Source organism: Sorghum bicolor, chromosome 6, assembly GCF_000003195.3.
Source record: "Sorghum bicolor cultivar BTx623 chromosome 6, Sorghum_bicolor_NCBIv3, whole genome shotgun sequence".
NCBI classification, from domain to species: domain Eukaryota; kingdom Viridiplantae; phylum Streptophyta; class Magnoliopsida; order Poales; family Poaceae; genus Sorghum; species Sorghum bicolor.
Genome location: NC_012875.2, coordinates 15,373,328 through 15,386,783, shown reverse-complemented (window position 1 = coordinate 15,386,783; position 13,456 = coordinate 15,373,328). Strand labels below are relative to the sequence as shown.

Sequence of the window (13,456 nt, the reverse complement as noted above, 5' to 3'; positions counted from 1 at the left end):
TTTCAAATTTCAAAAATTGTAATGGTCTATTTAAAAAAAACCTAAAACTTTTTGGATGGGGAACTAACGAGGCCTTAGTTCTTGTTCATGCTCTTCTCACGTAGGGATGAAAACAGATCGGATACAAATAGATATTATTGATATTATATTTGTTTTCAAATTTTTGGTCGAATTCAGTGTCACATAAGATATGATTGGATGTCGATATTATAAATATACCATTTAGTTCGCATATGAATACGGTATCCGATATTAAATATTCGGACTCGTAGATCTCAACCATTCTAAACAAATTCGGTTGGAAAATATGCCTAACATTTTTCATCCCTATTCTCACGAGACATTGGGGAGGGAGGAGGAATGGAGCAGAGAGGAGGCACCGGCAGCGTACCAACAGCGGCAGGTCTGAACCACATGGGCTGGGCTGACAGCAGCGGCACGGTCGGCGGCGCCGTTGAGGTAGGCGAAGAAGCGAGCTTTTGGTGGCATCAAAGGAAAGACAGCGACCCCCCAACAAAATCACCTTCTCCAACGCCATCAAGGCCAGATCTTCCTCACATCGGGCAGCCGCGGTCTTCACATCTCCCCGCCCCCGCAGTGCCGTACCAGCCATGCGTATCTTCGTGCTGTCCGGGCAGAGTAACATGGCCGGCCGTGGCGGCGTGCACCGCCGGCACTGGGACGGCGTGGTACCCCCGGATTGCGCGCCGGATCCGTCTATCCTCCGCCTCTCCGCGGCGCTGCAGTGGGAGGAAGCCCGCGAGCCGCTCCACGCCGACATCGACACCACCAAGACCTGCGGCATCGGGCCCGGGATGGCCTTCGCCCGCGCTGTGCTCCCGCGCCTGCAGGAGGACACCCCCGGCGCGGGGACCCGGACCGGGATCGGGCTCGTGCCGTGCGCCGTCGGTGGGACGGCCATCAGGGAATGGTCTCGCGGGGAACACCTGTACGAGCAGATGGTATGCCGGGCGCGCGTCGCGGCCGGGTACGGCGAGATCGAGGCCGTGTTGTGGTACCAGGGGGAGAGCGACGCCGAGTCCGATGCCGACACGGGTGCGTACTTGGAGAACGTCGAGAGACTCATCGGTAATGTCAGGGCTGATCTTGGGATGCCGCAGTTACCCTTTATTCAGGTGATCGTCTTGTTCCTGCTCCTAACTTTGTTGTTGAGGTGATTTCTCGTTCTAACTAGTAAGGTCTCTGTCATGGATATAACCAAATGTGATTGACAGACATGGTAGGAGTGTGTTTTCTTAGTAGTCTTCTAGTATAATCTTTCATCTTGATGGTTTGACGGCTGGTAGGCTGGAAGAGGAGTAATAAAGAAGAAGGGTATTGTTGAGAGCTTCCGGCAAGATCTTATTTGCCACCTTTTTTTGTTAGTTCTCATAGTGCCAAAGTTTTTATACTCTATTATTCTGTGCCATTTGCTGTCATTATTATTAGTTAGAAACTTAGAATGGAGCAGACATTCTTCATGGTTCGACAAAAAATTGTGTGAATTACTGTGACCATTTTGGTGTTTGGATCACATGTACAGCATTCTAAATTATAATAACACTGCATTCTACAGAACCCACATGCTTATGGTAGTAAAAGCAGAAATGCTCATATTTGCTGACTACTCCCTCCATCCAAGAAAGAATCAATTTTTAGAGTTGTCCTAAGTCAAACTTTTTAAACTTTGACCAAATTTTTAGAAAAAAAATGCTAAGATTTATGGTACCAAATTAGTATTATTAGATTTATCATAGAATATATTTTCATAAGATGCGCATTTTATATCATAGATGTTATTACTCTTTTCTATAAAGTTAGTCAAACTTTAAAAAGTTTGACTGGCACGGATTCTAGGAATTGATTCTTTCGTGGACGAGTAGTTCTTTGCACTTTAACTCCAGATTTTGTAATACTCCCTCTGTCCCTGAAAGCTTCAACTCTAGAATCCGTGACATTTGAACTTTTTTAAGTTTGACCAACTTTATAGAAACGAGCATCAATATCTATGACATAAAAGAGTATCTTATAAAAATATATTATATGGTAAATCTAATGGTATTATTTTAGTATTATAAATCTTAGTGTTTTTTTCTAAAAAATTGGTCAAAGTTTTAAAAGTTTGACTTAGGATGACTAGAAGTTGAAGCTTTCAGAGACAAGGGGGAGTATAAGGTTTGAGGAAACACCACCATATCCAAATTTTAGACCAGGGGTGTCCTACAATCTCTATGTTACATTATGAACATAAACCAGGTTAACTGTCATTGGCCAAATAGTGAATTGTTAGGGTGACAATTTGGGCTGCAAGCAGTCAACCTATCAGCCTCATCAATTGGTTTGTGTACATTTGAGATTGAACTTTTGAAAATAAACCTGCAATCTGACAATTTGGGTTGCGTGCAATCAACCTATCCACGTTCAACAATTGGTTTGTGTCAATTGAGGTTGAACTTTTGAAAATGGTAAAGATATGTTGTCCGATCGTCTTTCATAATCATGTACAATTTGTAAATATAGTACAGATTATGTTACGGCGCGTCTTGCTGCGAAGGAAGTAGGGAGGAGATGCAGGCAGGTGAGAGCGCAGCAGGCGTCGTCGAGCTGGAGCCGTGGCTGGGAGCTGTAGATGCGAAAGCTGAGGAGGGAGGAGGCGCCAGGCGCCCTAGGGAGATATAATCTCAATCCTGGGCTAAGCCCTTTTCATTAACCGAGTTGAACTCTTATAGTCTTTTACATAATAGGATAAGGAAATCTGAGTTCCCAACAAACTCTATCTAATAACTCTCTGTAAATAGAATTAAATAACTAGGACTTCTAAAAATAACTAAGACTTCTAAAAGTCTGTTGATACCTTGGCTGGGCAACTGTGCGCAGCACAGACCCCCCCTAATCAGCCACTAGTTGCCCTATCTCGCCTTGTATAGGTGTTGCTGGTCATAACATCTCTCCCGTCCTTCGGAAACAGCTCATCTGCGAGCTGGAACGTCGGATATGCCGCGCGGAAATCCTCCATAGGCTCCCATGTAGCTTCAGAGACGGGAAGATCAGACCATTGGGTTAGAACTTGCCATTCCCCACGACTGAGGCGAGAACGTAGAATGCGTTCGGGCTGAAGTAGCGGGCGACCATGACGAAGAGGAGGCAGGGCCGGCGGTGAAGATGGCGGTGACCCCCGGAAGGGTTTAAGAACCCCGACATGGAACACATCATGGATCCGAGCCCCCTCTGGCAACTGTAGACGATAAGCCACCTCGCCCACGCGAGCCAGCACCTAAAACGGACCAGCATACTTGGGCCCAAGCTTGCCCTTGCTGGCAGGAGCGACGGACTGGGTATGACGTAGGAGTCGAAGAAAAACCCAGTCCCCAACCGCGAACTCCAACGGACGATGCTTGGCGTCGTAGAAACGCCGGGCGTGTTCCTGTGCTTGCAGCAAGCGGGCGCGCACTTCAGCAAGAAACTCATCTCGATCAGACAGCAGCGCGTCGATGACATCTGTTCTGGCACTCCCTGAAGAGTATGGCAAGAGCTCCGGAGGGGCGCGTCCATAAACGACAGTGAACGGCGACGTCCGAAGGGCAGAATGGTAGGCGGTGTTGTAGCAGTACTCCGCCCAAGGAAGCCATTCTAGCCAATCACGGGGGCGGTCACCGGTGAGGCATCGAAGATACATCGCAATCGTCTTGTTCACCGCTTCAGACTGTCTGTCCGTTTGAGGGTGGAACGTTGTACTCATCCGGAGCTGAACACCGGCTTGGCGAAACAAATCCCGCCAAACATGGCCGGTGAAGACAGGATCTCGGTCACTGACGATGGAGTCGGGGAAGCCGTGGAGCCGAACAATGTTGTGGAAGAAAGAGTGGGCAACGGAGGACGCCGTGTACGGGTGACCCAAAGGGATGAAGTGGACGTACTTCGAAAACCTGTCAACGACGGTGAGGATGACACTTTTACCATGGACCTTGGGCAAGGCTTCCACAAAATCCATGGCAATATCTGCCCAAACGCGTGATGGCACCGGCAGAGGCTGCAGAAGACCCGCCGGGTGCAAGGTGTCCGTCTTGTTGCGTTGGCAAGTCGCACAGGAGCGGACGAAGTCGCGGACGACGCTGCGATCATGTTCGAGGAAGAACTCGGAGCGAAGTCGTTGCAACGTCTTCTGGATCCCTTCATGCGCCCCAGTGTGCGCCAACTGGAGCACATCGTCGAGGACGGCCGATGAGGGCGGAACGAACACGCGCCCTTTATGGAGGAGCAGCCCGTCCTGGACAACCCAGTCCCCACCATGATCGCCGGCTGCCACTGCATCCCGGAACGTCCTCAGGTCGTCGGACGCAGCGAGCTCATGGCGTATGTCGGAGAAGAGCTGGAAGGTGGGAACGGAAACTGCAGCGCTGGACAGCTCCTCGCAGGGCAGCGCAACCAGCAGCGGAGAATCACCATCACATCGGGACAGTGCATCAGCCACCACATTGAAGCGCCCCGGCCGATATTCCACCCTGAAATCATATCCAATCAACTTACTGAGCCACTGATGTTGGGGAATGGTTGATAGGCGCTGATCGAGCAGGAACTTCAACGCATAATGATCGGTGCGGACGACAAAGGAACGGCCCCAAAGATAAGGTCACCAGTGACGGACGGCCTGCACAAGGCCGATCAACTCCCGCTCATATGCTGCCACTTTGAGATGACGTGCAGCAAACGGTCGGCTGAAGAACGCTATGGGCCCTTCGCCTTGGTGGAGAACCGCCCCAAAGCCCGAGCCGGACGCATCACAGTCGATTAAGAACTCCCGGCCAAAGTTAGGAAGGTGGAGAACAGGTGCCGCCGAGAGCGCCGACTTTAAATTGGCAAATGCCGCCTCAGCTTCCATGGACCACTGGAATGCGTTTTTCCTGAGCAGGTTGGTCAGGGGTGCAGCAATGGCACCGTACTCCTTTATGAATCGCCGGTAGTACCCAGCGAGGCCTAGGAAGCCGCGAAGACCACGCGCAGACCGGGGCTGCGGCCAGGACTGAACTGCAGCCACCTTGGAAGTATCCATGGCAACGCCTTCGTGAGAGATGACGTGGCAGAGGTACTGGACAGTTGGCATTGCAAAGGAGCACTTTGACTTCTTTAAGTGCAGCTGATGGGCACGAAGGACGTCGAGGACAGCGCGCAGCTGCTGCAAGTGCTCCGTCCAAGACGAGCTGTAGACGAGGATGTCGTCGAAGAACACCAAGACGCAGCGGCGGAGGAAAGGCTTGAGGACGAGGTTCATAAGTGCCTGTAACGTCGAGGGAGCATTAGACAACCCGAAGGGCATGACCAAAAATTCGAAGTGGCCATGGTGGGTGCGGAACGCTGTCTTGGCAACATCATCCGGGTGCACACGAACTTGGTGATATCCCGAACGCAGATCAAGCTTGGTAAAGAGCTTCGCCCCATGGAGTTCATCCAAAAGTTCTTCGACAACGGGGATGGGAAATTTATCCTTGACCGTGGCGGCGTTGAGGGTCCGATAATCAACACAAAAGCGCCACGAGCCATCACTTTTCTTAACCAGCAGCACTGGCGCAGAAAAGGGTGACGTGCTGGCGCGCACCGTGCCCTGACGCAACATCTCCTCGCATTGACGCTCCAGTTCATCATTTTGGAGCTGCGGGTAGCGATAAGGACGAACAGCGACGGGTCCGTCCCCCCCTTGAGGTGGATTCGGTGATCGCAGGTCCGTGCTGGTGGAAGGCCTGTAGGTGGTGCGAATAGGTTGGAGTAAGATTCCAGGAGGCGTTCCAGTAGCTCGGGCTCAGACCCCTTGGTCGCTACCGTGGTGCCGGAGTACAACCTGCTGGACGGAGCAGGGCGCTGTGGTCCAACTCCTGACACCACAGCACCTTGCGGCCACGGCGGGTGAACTGCATCGTGAGGCCGTCAAAATCTCAGAGAATGGGGCCAAGGGTGCGCAGCCACGCGATGCCGAGGACCATGTCGTAGTCGGTCAACGGGATGGAGAAGCAATCCACGGCGAAGGACTCCTTGCCGATCTGTATGGGCACCTCCCTGGCGACACCGCGGCAGGCCACGCGGTCGCCGTTAGCAACCACCACGTGGGCACCGGCACTGTCCAGGAAGCGAACACCAGCGCGGTGTGCAGCCAGCTCGTTGATGAAATTGTGTGTCGAGCCGGAGTCAGCGCTGTGAATTCCTGGCCAGCGCAGACGACGCGGAGCTGCATCGTTTCCTAGGCCTGGATCCCTGTGATTGCAGACAGAGAAATCATGGGGGTCTCCGGGTCAAAGGGTGTCGGTGTCAGTGGGGTCTCGTCCGCGATGTCGTCGGCAGTGTCGTCCGGCTCCTCAACAATGTAGTCCGAGGCCTCCAGATAGAACAGCCGGGCGCACTTATGCCCTCGGGCATACGGTTCGTCGCAGTTGTAACAGAGTCCCATCTTACGGCGCTCAGCCATCTCTTCCGGTGAGAGCCGCTTGAACGAACGGGCCGCGGACGAAGCTGACGAGGTCTGGCCGCTCGATGCAGTGGGAGGTGGTAGGGGCGCCAGTCCGCTCGCCGCGCGACGTACTGGTCGCGGGAGGAGGAATACGTTGCGCCGCTCATAAGCATGCGCCAACCGCAATGCGTGCTGCAAGTCCCGGGGCTTCTGAAGCTCGACGTCGATGCGAATATATTCTGGTAGTCCCCCAATGAAGAGCCGAGCCTTTTGCAGCGAGGACAGTTCGCCCGCGTGCGCCGCACGGGCCTAGAACGCCGCCATATAGGCGTCCACCGACGCCCCGAACGGAAGTCAGGCCAACTCTGAGAGGTGGTTGGTGCTGCGAGCTGGCCCGAAATGTTCCTGACAGTAGCGGCGAAACTCAGGCCAGGATGGTCGGCCGATGTCGCTCTCCAGGACTAGGAACCACTGCTGTGCTACGCCCTTGAGGTGGTATGAGGCCAGCCACACCTTGTCGGCCTCCCGCGTCCGTTGGCCGCGGAAGAACTGCTCGCATGTGTTGAGCCACCCGAGCGGGTCCTCCGCGCCCTCGTAGACAGGGAACGTGAGCTTATGGTACCTGGGCACCGCGTTACCCTCCCACTCCGGCGAAGGGGAGGTGTGGTACGGGGCTGCCGCCGACATGTGCGCAGTCGGCGCCTGGGGCAGGGGCTGCATGACCGACGAAAACGAGGGCACCGGCGATGGCGAGTGCGGAAAGCTGATCTTGTGGATTGGCACCCCCCACGGGTGTGGTGGGGGAGGGAGCCACGAGACCTACGTCGCCGGGGACGACAGCGGGGCGGTCGACAAGGCAATCCCGGCGGAGTCGACCGCCGCTAGTATCTCAGAGATCGCCGGGGCCGAGGACGCTGGTAAGGCGGACAGGCTGCCAAACCCCGGCAACCCGAACTGCGGCAGGGCGGGCCGACCGTCGAGCGCCGATAGTCGCGCGCCCTGGTTGGCCAGCTGGTGGTTGATGGCCGTCATCTGAAGCTGGAGACCGGTGATGGCCGCCGTCAGGGCTTGGAGGGCCTCCGCCGCGGTGACAGCAGGAGGCGCGGCCGACCCGGCGGGCACCATGGTGCCGGAGGCCTGGACCAGCGGCAGTGAGGCACCAGGGGGGCCGCGGCAGGAGGCGCAGTGGTGGGTGGAGGGGCCGTCGCTGAGGAGTCCCCCGAGGTCACCATGGAGTCTGATACCATTGTTACGGCGCGTCTTGCTGTGAAGGAAGTAGGGAGGAGATGCAGGCAGGTGAGAGCGCAGCAGGCGTCGGCGAGCTGGAGCCGTGGCTGGGAGCTGTAGATGCGAAAGCTGAGGAGGGAGGAGGCGCCAGGCGCCCTAGGGAGATATAATCTCAATCCTGGGCTAAGCCCTTTTCATTAACCGAGTTGAACTCTTATAATCTTTTACATAATAGGATAAGGAAATCTGAGTTCCCAACAAACTCTATCTAATAACTCTCTGTAAATAGAATTAAATAACTAGGACTTCTACAAATAACTAAGACTTCTAAAAGTCTGTTGCTACCTTGGCTGGGCAACTGTGCGCAGCACAGACCCCCCCTAATCAGCCACTAGTTGCCCTATCTCGCCTTGTATAGGTGTTGCCGGTCATAACAGATTAGTAGTGAATGCTATGTCTTGTGTTTGTATCAGTGTCTTACTCTTTGTGAGTGGAGGCAGTAGTTACATGTAAACCTGTCCCCAACCATATTATAGAGTTATAGCAACAATAGTTAAATTAATTTCAAGATGATAGTTAGAATGCCAATCAAAACATTGGAATTGATAAAGTACAGGTACAGTTAAACAGTGCAATCTTATGCAGGATTCAAGCAGCTTGCACGGTGTCATAGGTTCATCTTTGAATCTTTAGTAGCTTTTGAACATTTTCTGAAATAACTTCATCATTTTGACTTGACACATAATGTTTTACTCATATTCTGCTCAATTCTTAACTGGTAAAGTTATGCTTTTTACTTGCTACTTATAATATTTAAGCACTAGGATTTGCAATTGTGTTGTTTAAGTAAAACAGGAATTGATTTCACTATTAATACCTTCGCCCTTTTCGGATTACGCAATCATCCTTTATTTTCCTAGATACCACTTGCAGTGTCTAGTACCTTTTTGATACTATGTCAGTATTATTTATTATGATCTGAGCAGGTTGCTCTTGCATCTGGGAATAAAAGGAACATTGAAAAAGTTAGAAATGCTCAGTTTAGTGTTAACCTGCCCAATGTGGTAACTGTCGATCCGATGGGTATGGCATTGAACGAAGACAACCTGCATCTTGCCACCGAGTCACAAGTGAAGCTTGGCAAAATGCTTGCAGAAGCCTACATCATGAACTTCTTAACAGCAACTTGTTAGGTGAATACAAGGTAAAATCTTTGGGACTCTTAGAGATACTGTTTATTTCTGCCACTATCTTTCTTGATATATCCATGTGAGTTCTTGGTGATATAAGAAGTAAATGAGTCTTAACACCTGGTCAGAGTAGTCTTTAGTGTATTAACCGAGATCATGGTAAGAAAAAGTTTTTACCAATACATATCTTGGCTTTTGTTTCATTCCCCGATTTTTATTTTTGCAGGCTCTCAAGTCTCAACATCTTCAACCCACAGTAAGTATATATTTGACAAGATCACCCAGCTACAAGACTGTCATGTGCCCAAGCACTTAATCAATCGACGACACTACCAATCGCTAAAGAGCCTCAATTCATGGATTTCAAACTCGCTTCATAACATTTCCCTCCATATTGTAATAATGGTTGCTGCCGTTTGGTTTTTCTTGCGAAACTTGTACTAAAGAAAAGGTCCCGCACTTGGCTTGCCCTAAAGAAAATTTAGAAAAAAAAAAAATAGCCAAATATGCCCGGGACTCCCTCTATCCAACGTATTATCACTTTTCCAGAAGTCAAAAGTTTTCAACTTGGATCAAATATATAAGAAAATATTAATAATTATGATGCATAATTAGTATCATTAGATAAATTGTTGAGTGTATTTTAATAATAAAATTATTTAGAGATATAAATGACGCTAATATTTCTACAAACCTAGTTGAACTTAAAAAAAGTTTAATCGACACAACTCCTATAGTAACACTCTTTTCAGAATGGAGGGAGTGCATGATTTTTACGGTGACATTTTTTTTGGGATAGAGAGAGAGAATGAGTGATGTGAATGACCTTCTTAGCCTTCTTCAATATATCCAAAGAAGTGCTTAGTCTTCTTTTATTTTTTAATAAACAAATAAAATGAGGCGGCTTTTCTGTAGGGTTCAATACCATCTCGTTTTTTGACTAGCAAGCAAGATCTTGTGTTGTAGTAGAAAAAAATAAGCTATTGAACGTTTGCATAAAAACGCAAACAGAAATACCATATATTTACTTATGTTTTACTATTTTCTAATGACCATGACATCTGTAACACTCCCTCTATCCCCTCCCCGGCACCCCCCCCCCCCCAAAAAAAATACAACTCTCACTTCCTAGAGAGCCAAACGATTTTCAATTTAACTAAATGTATATAAAAAATTATAAGCATCTATGATGGTATCAAACACATTTTCATAATAAGCTTATTTTAAGAATTAAGCATTAACATTATTTTTTATAAACTTAATCAAGCACATGAAAATTGGCCTGTTCAAAATCTAGAATTGTATTCTTTTCCGCTGTGAACGATTCTAGTTTCAACTTTTTAGGAGTAGAGAAGTAGTAAAAGCTAATTTTGACAATAATATAATAATGTGCTATTAAATTATATATTAAGTTAAAATGTGCAAAGCATGAAAATATTTCCTTATAAATATACTCCATCCGTCCCTAAATACTGCTATTTCTAGGAGAAAATTTTGTCCACAAATACTGCTATTTCTACTAGCATACTCAGTCCACCAGCCTATTTAATTTCTCCTTGGAACTTCCATGGTCCACCAACCCATTTCTTCTAGGGAGTAGTACTTTAGCGCATAGTAATTGTTTGAGTTTGTTGTCGGTGTTTTTCCCCCGGGGGGTCACACCAACGAGTAAAACTTGTATGCGTGCTCCCTTTTCCAGATGGTGATGCAAAAAGACACAAAGATTTATCCTAGTTCGGGCAAGAGAAGACCCTACGTCCAGCGGGGGGGGGGGAGAGAGTTTGTATTATTCTGCACCTAAGTGCTTGTACAGGGGTGAATACAAGCGTGGTATGGATGGAGATGGAGTGAGTTCGCTCTACTACGTATGGCTTGCGTGTTGGGTTGTTTTTGTATCGCGTGTCCTGTATCCGCTCCCAGGCCTCCCCTTTTATAGTTCCAAGGAGGGGCCTAGGGTACATGTATAGGCGTCAGAGTAGGGGTCGATAGAGGTATGGCGCGCTGACCTACTCGAGGCCTCAGTACTGGCGTGGTCTCGAGCCATCTTGTCTCGGTACCTTGATGATGATTACGCGTGCCCCTGTATCCAGCTCTGTGCGCCGTTCCTGGACCGGTTTATCCGTTGCACGCTTGTACGTCATGGTGGCAGATACGTCGGAGTGGTTGTAGTGTTGTCATTCGACGCCCGACCCTTTTCCAGGAAGGAAACGTGCCTACTCGAGGGTCGGATGCCGTGTAACGCCTTGCTAGCCAGAGCGCTGACCTTGGGCGTCTCGAGAGAGGCCTTGATTAGACGTTCCGACCCACTCCCTGCGCCCTGCCACGTTCTGGCTTGTTTGGTGGGAAGGCTGCAAAAAGAATGACAGGACGGGTGCCTATTCCCTATCACACTTTCCGTAACTGGCGGGTTAGGTGAGAACGCGACAGGCGCATTAAATGCCTTGGTTCTCGTGCCAGCGTCAGGCGGCGGGCGGCGTCCTTGCGCTCGACGCCTTCCGATTCGCTCGAGCCTGTTTCCGTATTCGACGGTGGCCGACGCTCGAGCCCTGGTTGATTCGCAGGACGCTCTTTCCGTGTTTGAGGCTACGGTTGCCGGGGACCGTCGAGGATCGTGCGTATAACGGGGTAGGGCGTCGAGTTGGAGGCCTCGACTTGCGTACGGGTATTCTTGTTATGCACATCAGTTAGGGTACCCCTTACTGATATCCTCGACAGTAGCCTCCGAGTCTCTGTTCGAGCGCTTGCGCTCGAGTGGAGGCTATATTTTTGTGGTCGAGGTTCCGTGGGGGCGCGCGAGCGACCCTGCGGGGGTAGCCCCCGAGCCCTTGGAGGAGTTTTTGACTCCTTCGAGGGTTATATCGCCTAATTTGCAGAAACGCTCTCGACACCTGTGGTGGAAGATTCTGATTGGCTCGTTTTGTGCAGGGGTCTCGACGTACTCTCGATAGAGCGAGCGTCATCTACCCCAGATTGAGCTCCTAGCGGGTGATCCAAGTGAGAACCTATGCCCCTTTTGAGGGGGTCAGCTGTAGCCCGGAGGCGTTCTCATAAAGCGGGGTCGACGTGGTCGGGGATGCTGGTCTCTTTCGATAGAGTCCAGTGGCTCGATGCCTCCCTTCGGGGGGATTCCTCTCGACTATCTGAACCCTACCTTGGACATCCCCAACGAGTTCTCGAGGCGGGCCTCGATTTTTGACCCCTCGCCGGGCATCCCTGACTATGGTACTCGAGATCGGCTGTCGAACCCTTTCGGCGGGTCAGCCTGCGACCTCTCGAGACTTTCATGGGTACGTACCTTGGCTTATAGGGGAAGGAAAAGGACCACGGCGGTTCGCCTTTTTGCCCGTTGGGCGCGCCTTTTTAGGCGGGAGCCGTTGCGACACTGTACCGGCACGGAATTCATAGCGTCCCATCTGTGAGAGAGGTGAGGACCATTAGACGGCGCATTTATGGGAGGGGTTACTGTGTTTATCGGATCTGTCCGTTGGTGGACTGCCGTCTATAAATGCCCCGTGGTCTCGTTGTCGTCTCTCCTTCTGCCTTCTGCCTTTGTCTTTGCATCAGCTCCCTTGCCATCTCTCACTCGCGCACCCTCGAGCAGTAGTGAGGTCGCCCTCCTCCCACCAGAGAATGCCTATGAGACTCGTCGCCGCCGATGACTGGCGCCCGTCGTCGATGACGGAGCGCCGGCTGCTGGAGCTCGAGAGGGAGGGGCTCCTGCGCCCCCGCACTTCATCGTCGCGGCCGGAGTGGATTGCGCCGACAGCGGACCATCGGGAGGTGGTGTCCCATGGTTTTTTCACCGACATCTCCAAGAGTGATGCGGAGAACGAGGAGAGGCTTCACGCCTTGATCGACGACGCGGAGGTCCCTGGGGAGAGGTTGGCCAAGCTGTTCGAGCCAGAAGTGCTTCCTCTCGAGACTAGCTCGGGTGCGGACGAAGGTGGCGAGGGCTGAGATGCAGACTGAGGCCTGCAAGCCTGCTCTGGGTGCTAAGGCCCCTTGTACAGTACTTGTTACTTTGTCTTAAGTAATACTATGTCTTTAAGTGGTTTGTAAGATCTGTGAGTTATTTGCTTGTCTTTTCGCTCAAGGTTCCTTTGTTTCCTTTTCTGAATGTGTCTGTATTTTCCGTTTGGTCTTTCGTTAAGGCGACCTCGATTGCCTCGAGGGTGGGGAAGCGAGTAGAGTTACCATAGCCCGGGGGCGTAGGAGTTCTCAAGCTCGTTGTTCCTCGGCCCTTAAGGGGCTCGAGGTGCCTCTACTATTCGACCGTACAAGGTTTACTGATAGGAACGAAAGAATTATTTGGTTTTTTCGACACTTGGGGGGGGGCACCCCCTGCTAGCCCCCGAGGGGGTATCGACTATGATGGGTCATAGTTGGTACTCCCTTCTAACATCGAGATTTCGACCCGTGAAAAAGTAAATCACTCGAGGGAAAGATCTTATTCATTCATGCATTCATTCATAAGGCCTTGGTACAGAATGTACATGGGAACATAAAGCTTTGAAATTCTAGGGGTAGAATCGACGTGGCTGTTTGATGTTCCACGCGTTGGTGAAGACCGCCCCTTTTTGTCCTCGAGCTTATACGTCCCTGG

The 13,456-nt window shown here is 50.8% G+C and overlaps 1 protein-coding gene across 1 annotated transcript; it reads left to right on the top strand.

Moving 5' to 3' along the window:
- On the top strand, window positions 344-9,376 carry LOC8086462 (probable carbohydrate esterase At4g34215). The gene is made up of 3 exons (XM_002447560.2): window positions 344-1,136; window positions 8,650-8,867; window positions 9,080-9,376. The coding sequence occupies exons 1-2, from the start codon at window positions 612-614 to the stop codon at window positions 8,854-8,856; spliced, it is 732 nt and encodes a 243-aa protein (XP_002447605.1). The 5' UTR covers window positions 344-611; the 3' UTR covers window positions 8,857-8,867; window positions 9,080-9,376.